The sequence below is a fragment of the Metopolophium dirhodum genome, chromosome 1 (genome assembly GCF_019925205.1).
Source record: "Metopolophium dirhodum isolate CAU chromosome 1, ASM1992520v1, whole genome shotgun sequence".
In the NCBI taxonomy this organism is placed as follows: domain Eukaryota; kingdom Metazoa; phylum Arthropoda; class Insecta; order Hemiptera; family Aphididae; genus Metopolophium; species Metopolophium dirhodum.
Window position 1 is genome coordinate 16,912,473 of NC_083560.1, and position 12,108 is coordinate 16,924,580.

The 12,108-nt window shown below is 30.1% G+C and overlaps 1 protein-coding gene across 1 annotated transcript; it reads left to right on the top strand.

Annotated features, from left to right (window-relative positions):
* Window positions 1–396: 396 nt before the first annotated feature.
* On the top strand, window positions 397–9,350 carry LOC132936046 (uncharacterized). The gene is made up of 6 exons (XM_061002711.1): window positions 397–1,138; window positions 3,041–3,137; window positions 6,407–6,506; window positions 7,055–7,180; window positions 7,636–7,794; window positions 9,285–9,350. Exons 1-6 carry the CDS (start codon window positions 397–399, stop codon window positions 9,348–9,350), a joined length of 1,290 nt encoding a protein of 429 aa, XP_060858694.1.
* Window positions 9,351–12,108: the final 2,758 nt, after the last annotated feature.

The following is a 12,108-nucleotide window of genomic DNA, read 5'->3' on the forward strand; positions in this document are numbered from 1 at the left end:
TCAGATGTACAGCTAAAGGTAGACGAAATTACTCGCACTGATCGTCTGTACGTATTGCACGTTATATTTTATTAAATCCAGTATTTACATTTTTTTATTATAACGAACGATTAAATACGTCTAATAATTATCGACTGGACGGTATTTTAAATCGCAATTATTTAAAATTACAGTTAGATGACAATTCATAATATTTTTTTACAGTAAACGAGGATAACACAATTTCTTTAAACGTTTGTATGGGTATTGCTTGTATACAATTTACGATGATTCAATTGTAATCGACGCGCACAGATATACTAATAGGTTGTCAACGGACGACTGAATTGAAAAATATATTATACTATTCCTTGTTTTTCAACAGTTTTTCAACAGTTTATTGATAATATAATAACGATGGACATTCGGAACGAGAAGAATAATTTTTTCGACATAAGGTTGGCAAAAATTTCAGGTCTGTATCAAATGCTAGATCCTGAAACAGTAAAATATCGTGGTCGAAACGTCTATCACATTCTCATGGCATGCGTTTTGGTGTACATGTGTTTCATCTCTATGATTTTGATGTTCAGTGTCCCGTACTATTGGACGGGCAATATACCTATAAGTATGGATTATTTTTGTAAAATAGAACTAACATTTTTCTTAATCTACAAGATGTGGTTCGTCATCCGACACTCGAACGACATATGGAATTGTTTGTCGATCACGCGGTACGATTTTACATCGTTCGGCAACCGAAACAGACACATACTGGATCGTTGTCGAAATCGTCTGGCGTGGTTCACGACCATATATGCGACAGTGTATTTCACGGGGACGATCAGTTACTTGGCCATCACCTTAGCGTTCAGTGGAGATAAATCACCAGTCAAAAGCCACGGCGGTTCAATCGGCTATTACCGCCAGAACGCCATGAATTTGTATTTAATCGTATCTGACGAAACGTACAACGCACACTATTATACGTTTTACTTCGTCGAGGCATTATTCGGCACCTTTATGGGACTATTTTTCTTCATATTCGATTTTCTTCTGGTTACACTGTGCTTTAGTATGTGCTGTCAGATTCAAATCATTTGCTCTGCGTTCGAATCGGTCGGACACATATCACTTCGTGACCATCATTCCCCAATTGGTGAGTACAACTTTTAAGGCACACAGAATAGGGTATAGTGTATACGCACCAGGGACTGCAACTGAAATATTAATTACTTAAAATAACTGGTTCTAGAACCGCAGCCTCTAAAATATTAAGAACCGGAACCGAAACCTTTATTTTAATAAATAAAGTACCGGAACTAAACTGGAATTTTTAAATCAAATACGTTCTTCTAGGTTCGACAATAAAATTATTTTAATTTCATAGTTTAATCGTATTATTGTTTTGAGTACCTAAATTATGTATGATCATATGAGTTTTCTAATATTTCTCATACTATTAAGTATAGCCGCAATCCAGATAGGTATTTATACTTTTCTATACCTAAATTGTCTGGAATCGGGACCGAAATTATTTGGAACCGATACCTTTATTTTTTTATTAAAAACCACAACCAAACCGGAAGAGTAATTTTATTTTTGGAGATCTAGTACCGGAAACAATACCGATAAATTCAAAAGGTTTCAGTCCCTGATATGTACCACACAAATGTATACGTATATGTGGTGGGTCGAATTTGACAGTCGTAACTAGTTTTATTTTCAATAGCTCATATTTATTGTCTATTTATTAGATTCTGAGTGAAACGATGAATGTTTTGATTTTACAATGATGTGTGTTTTTTTTTTTGTGTCTGCGTTCACGATTAGTAGTCGTAAAAATGATTCGATTTTCAACTTCAGTATCTTGTTCGATGGGAAAGTGAATATTGTTTTTGCAATGGGAAGGTCAAAATTTAAAATTCCCGTGTTAAAAGTTTTATAGTTTTATAGTTTTCAAAAGCGCCGGGAAAAACAACATAAAAATTAAGGAAAAACGGGAATTCTTACGCAAAATCAGTTTTTCACCAAAAAAAAAGTTTTAGTAAATTTATAAAATGTTCAACTTTTATAGCTAAGGATTGAAAATTTAAAACAAGGTTCCATATAAATAGTTGAATATATAAATACAATAATATCATCAAATATACTTAGTAATAACTAATATCATTGGCTGACTGACCGTTTTCGCTCAGAATCGTTTTTCTTAAACAATGACATTATATCATTGAATTCAAATTTAACACCCTTTACAGTGATCCACTTGTAACCTGTACAGCTCACTGTACAGCAGAGCAACATCCACTTACCCACTTTTTTTTTATTCCAGCAAATATATTAATATATTAATATATATTCAATTATAATACAATAATAATAACAATAATAATATAAAGAGCCGATACAGCTACCAGGCTAAGCCCGTATCCGGTATACGAAGTTCTTATAGATAAATATAATATTAATAAATAGTAATAATATGTAATATGTATTTTACAGTTAAAAAGTTCACTTAATATTCTAGATATATAATTATATCGATTAATTTATATCAAACAATTACACTCAAATTTTAGTTTATTGGAATACCGATTTAGTCTATAATCAAAATATGAAGGTAGCACCTATAGTTTTGGTCCTCTATATACTCAACGTAAAATAGTGGTGTACTGGTGCATTTTTATTAGAATTTTTATAAAATCGTAATTTATTAATCACAGCATTCAATAATAATTCTTAACATTTCAGTAAAAATAATAAATCGTCGTTTTCATTTCATCATTTTTTGAATTTTTTTTTCATCTTATGATGTTTTGTAATGTGTTCTAATAATTTTTATATTAAAAACTTCTTCTGACCTTTTATTTCATTTTCAGCTTACAACTAAAACTAAACTTTTGCGATTTAAGAATGTCCTGTATGTATACTTTTAGTGTGTTTCTGTTGGCCAAATCATTATTATTAAAAGAAAAAAAACATTGTACGACGTTATAATTTTCAAAAATTGCTCATACTTTTAATATTTACTAAACTACTGGGTTATTTTGTTTTCTTGTAGATTACACAGATGGAAATATAATTATATCACCTAATGAACACGAGTTAATATATTATGAAATAATAACAATCATAATGGATCATCAATTATTAATGAAGTAAGAGTTATAATTTGAAGAAAGAATTAGTTATATTTTTTTATTGAATAATTAGCAATAATATATAGTATTATATTTTAGCTGAAAAATAAATATTTCTAACTAAATATGCATGAATATAATCATTACCTAGGTATTTAAGTTAACATATTATCGAGGATAATATGGGTAAGGACTAAGGTCCTTAAAAATATACAATATGCAATATTAATATACAAGGTGATTCTTTTATCGTGAAAAACTCATTATTTTAAAAAGTAATTATGTTTTTTACATAGTTTAAAAACATTTTTATTAAAAAATCATATTTTTAAATATTTTTTATCCTTATATTTTTTTTAAGTTTTTTACTTTCTTGAACGACAAAATAAAGTTTTAATTTTATATTCCAAAGCAGAGTATTTTTATACATAAAAATCGAATTTAGGACGAGTAGTTTATGAGTTATAAGTATTTAAAGTTTCGATCCATAGAATCTAAAAGAATTTAACTTCCCAATAAAGCTAATAAATTTGATTGAGGCTAGCCTTGAAAACAATTCGATTAAAATTAAAATTGCAAATACAGCATCAAAGACAGTAAGAGTATCAACGGGCTTAAGACAAGGAGACGCTCTCTCTCCCGTTCTGTTTAATCTAGTGTTAGAAAAAGTAGTCGGAGACTTAAATGTTATTGATGGAGTTACAATTGGTAACACGACAATAGGATTGCTAGCATACGCCGACGACTTAGCCCTATTGGGAAATAATTTAGATACTGTGAAACAGCATTGTAGAAAATTAATAAATATTGGAGGCAAGTGTGGGCTAAAGATCAACGACGAAAAAACGGAGTATGTCATAATTGGACGGAGAAGTAAAGAATACCAACAAGGAGAGGTTATGGAGATTGACAACTATAAGTCTAAGAGAACGTCACATTTTAAATACCTAGGATCAAGAATAACACAAGACAACGACCTTAAGATGGAGGTGGATACTAGAATACAAATGGAAAATAGATGTTATTTTGGCTTAGGAAGTAGGGCTCAAAAATCTTATTAACAAAATTAAAAATTTAATTTTACATGACCCTGATAAGGCCAGTAGTTTTGTATGGTTCTGAGACGTGGACTCTAAGAAAAGTAGAAGAAACAAGACTTGCAAGTGTTTAAATGGAAAATTCAAAGAAGAATCTATGGACCATGTATCAATTCTGACACTGGATAGTGGAGGATACGTCATAATGATGAACTGAAGAACTTGTTGAACCAGACATTGTTGCAGAGATTATCAGGAAAAGATTAATGTGGGTTGGGCACGCTTGGAGGAAAGAGGGTTCATTTATTAAGGCGGTTGTTGCGTGCACCCGTCTTACAGGAGATGGTGACAGGATAGGATGATGGTAGAAGCGTCAAATGATCAACAATTTGTGGTTTGATGCAATATTTATTAAAAATTGTAAAAAGACAAATTAAATGTATACTGGTTAGCTATTCGAATTAACGACAAATACTGGTGTCTTAGAAAATAAGCGATTGCTCGAATATTCTCCAAGTCCGAATTACGCCATTAACGAAAATAATCTAAGTCCAAAAGAGAAAATAGTGATTACCAAAATCGAAGAGGTACAGGAGTGCGTACGTACGGTGGCAAGATCACGTCCGTCACGTCTGAATAACGTTTGGGCCGTTCCCAGAGCTCCTATATAGTCCTATCCCTTCTCTTTACTAGATCCCTGGCGGGCTGCGTCGTTGGTTCTCACAGTCCGTGGGGCCTTCCATAATTAGATGGTTGACTATTTCGTAGTGCGAACACTAATCTATGACTCAGGGTTGCAAATGTGCCTTTGGTCGATGCGGGGTACCGTTATAATAAGTGCGTATACCCACGGCCGTCTTGTCACAGTGCTAAGATCTAATTCATAGAATCTACTATACGTCGAAGAGTTAGGCCGATGCTGAGGCTGTTGCTAACAATTATAATGTTGCTCTCCCAGGGTCTCGTGCACAACGCTGACATCATCTCGACTATCTATGTGTTACAATAGTATATTAGATATTTGTATATTATAACTATGTGTAGGGGCTGAGTAGAGGGGTCCTGACGTACGTCACACCAGCCCCCCCCATTTTCAAAATACCGTACGTAGCACGGTTATTAAAGAAAATCCGATTGGGTAAAGACCGTTAGGTAGGCCACGGTTACGATGGGAGGATCGTATCATAAAATATGTTAAGGCAATAGAATTAAATGTACAATGGAGAGAAAATAATATAACATAATTATCTCAACTAAATTACTTTAATATTATATGTAAATGTAAAACTTAATGATAATATTATTTGATATAATTATTAAAATATTAATTATCCAACCGAATTGTTGAAACCGATAATGCTTTATAGATTTCAGCAGTGTTGGAACGATGTAATTTCAACAGAATAGATATCAGACAATACATTATTACCTGATGAAGCAGGAATAAGATTTAAAAAAATGTACATGCCTTAAGTAAATGTTTTTAATAATACATTTTTTCTAGAAATCAGATTTACCTACATATTTATATCATGACGACTAAATACATTAATTTATGTTATTTTATTACCCCTATATTATTATTAATTAGTACCTAATTTATACAACATATTAGTTATTATTTATAAAAATAAGTACACAATTTTTCGTAAATATATAATTTTTTGTCTAATACTATTTTCTATATTCTACGAACTTATAACTTACCTTTATAAACAATATTCAGATCATTTGAAAATTCAAAATTAACTTAATTTCGAATATTAAAAATAATATAATTTTATTTTAAGTTAACGTATACATATGAATTCAGATAAAGTTAAGTTAATGCCTAACCTTGCATATTGTTTAACATGGTCTTTTTTCATTATTAAACAATAAAAATAAAAAATATTATACCACCGTTAATGATATTATAGATAAAAAAAAAAAAATTAAAAATATTGAGAAGAACAAAAGTTATTTCATTAGTCAGGTAAATAATTTGTTCCATTATGTATATGTTTTAAAAATAAAACTCAAACCTCAGATGTAAAGGACGTATACACGTAAAGTTTAATGGAGATAATTATATAAATTATTTATTTTCAAGTTCCTGTAGACTATAATACTATATAATATAATATACTAAGTATGGATATAAATACACATTATTGTTCTGATACTTGAGATATGAAAAGTTGAGTGTCGAATGTGTGAAGTCATTATCTTAAGTTAAGCCAAATAATTTAACACGGCTCTTTTTTTCAGGAAATATGAAGATTTTTTAACTCTATTTCGACGAGTGATGTTGTCACACATTTTCGTATCGTCATTATTGGTCATCGTGCTTTGGTTTACTTTCATAATGGTAACATGGACATAATACTTACATTACAATAATATTCTTCTATGTATTTAAAATGATTTAATACCAAACGTGTACCTACAATTATTTAGAAAAATTAGATAATTATTGATATCTAATGATAGTTTATGAATCTATAAAGTTATATATTTTGCTCTTCCATAATATGTTTTCAAGTTTTCATATAGACTTTGATTTTTACAGTCGTACATATTTGGATAACATGTATTAACTCAAAACATAAATTAACTTGTATCAGTTGAGTGCAGTACCTACAACCCTACGATGAAAAAACAAATTATGTTAATAATTTCCGCACTTAGTACATAATATAGGTACCTAATCCCAAACTAGTTTTCTTTATCATTTTTATTAATGTCATTAAAATATTATATCGTTAAAGTACGCATTATGATTAATTGTTTCAAATTCTCCACTGTCCATTTCCATACAAAAAGTGTATAATATTAAATTCGTTTCGATTCACGAGTACACAGTATTTGTGAACTAAGTTAGGAAATGATAACTAATCTGGAGTAAAATTATTTCAGAGTTTCTCCAACGATAATAGATTTATGACTTCGGATGTTATAGTAAAAAAAATGTTTTGTGTAATTCCACCAATATTGTTACAAATATATATGATGTGTTATTTATTTGGCAACATACACAATCAAGTAATTTGAAACGCATTATTTATTTAGTATTATTTATCAATTGTTGATCTGGAATGTATGTCTTGTGGACTATTATGGTATTGCTTATAATTATTTTATACAAATGAGCACAGTTGACATTTGCATTAAATAGTCAAATTTATTTATGTTACATATAAAATTACCTAAAATATTTTAATAATTATGTATTTATCATACTATGTACTAACATGCACTAATATATTATTTAATCAATACAAATATGAAATACAGTATGTATGTTGTCTAAAAAAGTAACATTTAAGTTTTACATGGATAAAATATACCTATAATGTAGACAACATGGGTACATTATAAAGTATAACATTTTATTAATTCTACACTTTTTAAACTATACACCTATACTATTTAAAAAAAGTAGAGATTTCGATGATCTTAGAACATTATTTTTATTGAAACTTTTTTCTTTATTTAAGAAAGATTCAATAATATTTGCATTATACAGCAGTAATTGGACCGACATGGATATGAAATGTAAAAAATTGATATTATTGATGATGAAATTGAATAATGCCAATCACAAAAAGTTAAAATTTACTAGAACAAAAATTGTAAACTTGGAAATGTTTTTTAAAGTAAGTACTTACTAATATAAGTATTATCTAACTAGTTAAATTATCAAATTATTAATATTTATTATTTTTTATTATAAAAGACAATGGGTGATTGCTTTTTTTATGAAAAAAATTTCGTTTATTTAGTGAATATTTAAAATCAATACGATACATGTCACAATAAGTAAATGAGGGATATTGAATATAAAATGAGGTAGTTAAAAAGATATCGAATAAGAGTTTCACATTTGAAACTCCTGGATATGGGTGTTAATTTTGGAGATAAGTAATAATTATCATGTTAAGTGTGATGTACATTAAGAAAATCTCTGGGCCATTCGTCTTTCAGGCTTTTGGCTGGGTGGTCCGAAAAAACATTGATATGAATTTGATCGATGTGGGTTCTTGAGTAGTGTTCCATATTGGAGTGTAGGTGTAGATTATATGAGATAGCTGTTTGTCTTATGGTGGGGGTTTGAAGGTCATTACGTAGAGCAACATTTTTTACGTACCAAAGCCCAAAGGGCTTTAGAATCCATGTGGAGGTAGATGGCTTGGAATACTTGTATGGTTTTTGTGTTCAATGGTTTAGCGGTACCCCAGAGAGCGATTCCGTATTACCAGTTGGGAAATAAGATAGTCTAAATATAGCATTAACGATGTAGGTGAGAAGAATAATGGTTTTTGGTGGTAAGTTTTTGACTGTTCTGTTGTTTATGAGATCATGACAAGGTTTTTTAACAATTGGTAGCACTTCACCAAGAGTGGTGGGCAAGGCTGGTAGTACTATGAACAGATGCGATGAGATGAATTGATCAACTTAAAGAATACGAGTAGCATCAGGGGAAATGATCTACAGTTGAAATTTATTTACAAGGGTTTGCCAGTAGATCGGACTTTTCTTGGACAGTGGTAGCAAGATTGTAGTGATAGATTTGTGCTTTAAAATAGATTTGGTTTTATCCAGAGAAATCTGTTTGAAGGTAATAGAGATTGAATATAGTTTTAGGTCTATAATTAACTTTTATGCTTCTTGAAAGTTGAATTGAGTTTGTTGGACAAATAATTGTACCCATGTTTGTCAATCGGATAGTGAGTTCGTTTCCAGGTGTTTCAAGTCAGAAGTTTTTGAGAAATTAGCTCTTCTGAGAAGGAGAAGGAATGAGAAAGAGTAATGAGATTTCTAGAGTTGCCTTGAGTTTCAGATGTGGTGAAAGATAGCGAATCTTAAATTTTGTTTGTGGAGTTTTATTGTCATAATATTAAGAAATTTGTTCCGGTCTAAGCATTTTTTTTTTTGATGAATGGGTGGACGTGAACATATTTTGCTTGTATTTTGAAGATGAGTGTGTGTGGTAAGACCGTCGGAGGCGAAGTAATTTAGATTCGAAATATTTGTATGAATGGGATAGGTTAGATAGTTCAGTCGTTTATAAATTACTATAAAAAAAGGTATAATTGTTTTTTTTTTTGGACGTAATTATTAATATTTATTATTTTTTTTATTACAGACAATGGGTAATTGCTACACAGTCATTTCGGTTTTAGTAAATTATATACTAAAACAGAACGAATAGATATTGTTCATGTTTGTTTTAAATGAAGTCATTTTTTATTCTATTAGCTATTGCTTAAATTATTAGATTATTGTCTAGTAAAATTTAAATTTATTAAAAACTAAAAACCTAGTTATTATGATTATCTAAATTACTTATTATATCTAAGTTATAACGTATTATCGTAGTTAACTAAAATAGATAGTTATAGTTATGTAATACATAGTCCACAAAGAGTTTATTGAAAATCATCAAAATAAAATATTTATTATACTTTTGTACTAATTTATGGGAATCTGAATGGCGTCGTACACCCAATAACAAACTGAGAGAAATAAAAAATACTACCGAATACTGGCGTAAACCCCATACATCAAATCGCAAAGATGAAGTAGTTATCAACAGATTACGTATAGGTCACTCAAAGATGTCCCATGGACATCTTATGCGCAGAGAAGAACCAGCAATGTGCCTAACCTGTGGAGAACCTCTTACAGTCAAGCACCTCCTTATCAACTGCCGTATCCATACAGATACCAGAAAAAATCTAAAATTGCCCGACAACCTCTTTGAAGCCCTATCCATAACAACACCAACAAAATAATCATATTTTTAAAACAAATTGATATGTATAATTTAATTTAAGAATTTATTGTATAACTATACTCTATTATGTACTAATTACCAATTTTTGTTGCAAGCTAATAACTTTAGTAATTGATGCTGTACCATGAATAATAATAATAAAAAAAAATATTTATTAGTAAATTGTTTAGTAATAATTGTAATTACTATAAATAAAAAGTGGTAAATTAGGTAAGTACCATCCTCTTGTACATTACGTCTCGTGTGGCACACTACAGTGGTTATGTTCAATTTGATTATAATTATATAAAATTATTGTATACGAAAAATGGTTCTAAGTGAAGACAGTCTATCTCAGCCATATTTTATGATATTATTGTTACCTACTAAACTAATTAATTTTATCATTGTATATAAAACAGATGTCTTACTGACTGATCTATTAATGAACAGCCCAAACCACTGGACGAATCTGGCTGAAATTTGGCATACAAATAGCTATTATAAATTCAACCGCTAAAGGGGAAAAAAGTGGTTGTAAGAATACAATAGTGGCGCAATCTGTCAAATCTAATTTAGCGTAGACATATCCTCTGAAGCTATGAGTTTGAATTTTTTTTAATATAGTTTCGTCTTAGACATCCACTAAGAACGGATTTTTCAAAATTCGTCTTTTACGGAGGTGAACAAAGGGTTGAAACATTGATAAATCAATCAACGCACAGCCCACGCCTCAAATATTTAAGAAAATACCGCAGTGTGCGATAAGCCTGTTAGCGCAAAAGCATTTTTATATATTTTAGTACAGAATGAGTTCAGACCACGGTTTTGGTGTCCCAATTGTTTGCATTGTTTTTTTCTTATTTTTACTGATTGATTTTTTATCTATGACTACGGATGTTTGGTTACTTTTATTCGTCGGATTTTAGTACGGTTATCGTGAATGCGGTGGATTGGCATCATTTATTTTGTTCGTCGAGAAAGTGGGATCACATTTTTATATCAGTTCGAGATTTAAATTTAAAATGTATATATACAATTCCATTGCTCCTAATAATTCGGAATAACTAACTATGATCTAAATACTATTTTAGGTACACCGAATTTTTTTCCACCGTTTTATTCAACTACAAAGCTATATTTTATCACTAACCTCGCTGGGTCCACAATCTACCGCAGGCAGATTGCCCACCTTATAATACACTATTCAGTAGACGCATAATCACAAGCTAGTCTCACGAGCAACGCCGAGTGGGATGGATATAAATTAGAATATAGTATGATTTTGCTTCCACAGCGATTTACGCCCAAAAGGAGTTAATTAATCACGATATTTTTCCGGGCAACGCCGGGCATTGAGCTAGTTATTAATAGAACAAAAAATAATTTAGAATGTTTGGTTACAGTATGAATGACTTATATGAGGAAGGAACTTTATATAAGTTTTGAAATAGCGAAATTTTTTTAACGACAGTGATTATGGAAAAATTCCAAAAAAACATGAAAAACCTATAACGTTTATAAATGGCCCAAAAATAGTCGAAATATATTGGAAAATTATAATAAAAATATTTGCTGAAAATATAATATATACTTGGTTAACTTTTTTGCGTTTCACCATAATAAAATAATAATAAAAAATCATTAATCGTAAAACCAAGTTATTGGGACATTTTCATTTTCATATTTAGGTAGTGCTACAAATATTGTTTGATTAAAACATTACTAAGCAGATAAAATATGCGTATAACTTCATTTATTATTGACAAATACTTAAAATTGAATTTTTTTTTGCTCCATAAGTTACCTTTTGAAAAAATAAAATTTCGGTTGAACATTACTGACATTAGGTTTAAATTGGTTACATTTATTTAACTCCTTCCTATCATTCCTCATTCATACACACACACACACACACACATCTCTTTTCTTATACTCTACGGACACTCTTCGGATCACTTGGATCATTTGGATGGACTCATCCTCATTTCACGGGGTAGCACTATGTCTTGAAGCAGTAAGATACTGTGGTAAATTGCGTGGCTGTATTCCACGAAGACAAAGTACAATGTCCTACGTCCACATAAAATGGTTTTTATACACATCCATACATTAACCACCATTCTTTTCTTATTTAAAAGTTAAATTCATTCGTTTCTGTAATACAAATCTTACTATATTACGTTTATTTAAA

Coding starts and splice junctions, on each gene's coding strand:
- LOC132936046 (XM_061002711.1), top strand. CDS start 397: ATGGACATTCGGAACGAGAAGAATAATTTTTTCGACATAAGGTTGGCA. Junction 1,139..3,040: donor TGACCATCATTCCCCAATTG/GTGAGTACAACT, acceptor GTTTTCTTGTAG/ATTACACAGATGGAAATATA. Junction 6,507..7,054: donor TTTGGTTTACTTTCATAATG/GTAACATGGACA, acceptor AAATTATTTCAG/AGTTTCTCCAACGATAATAG.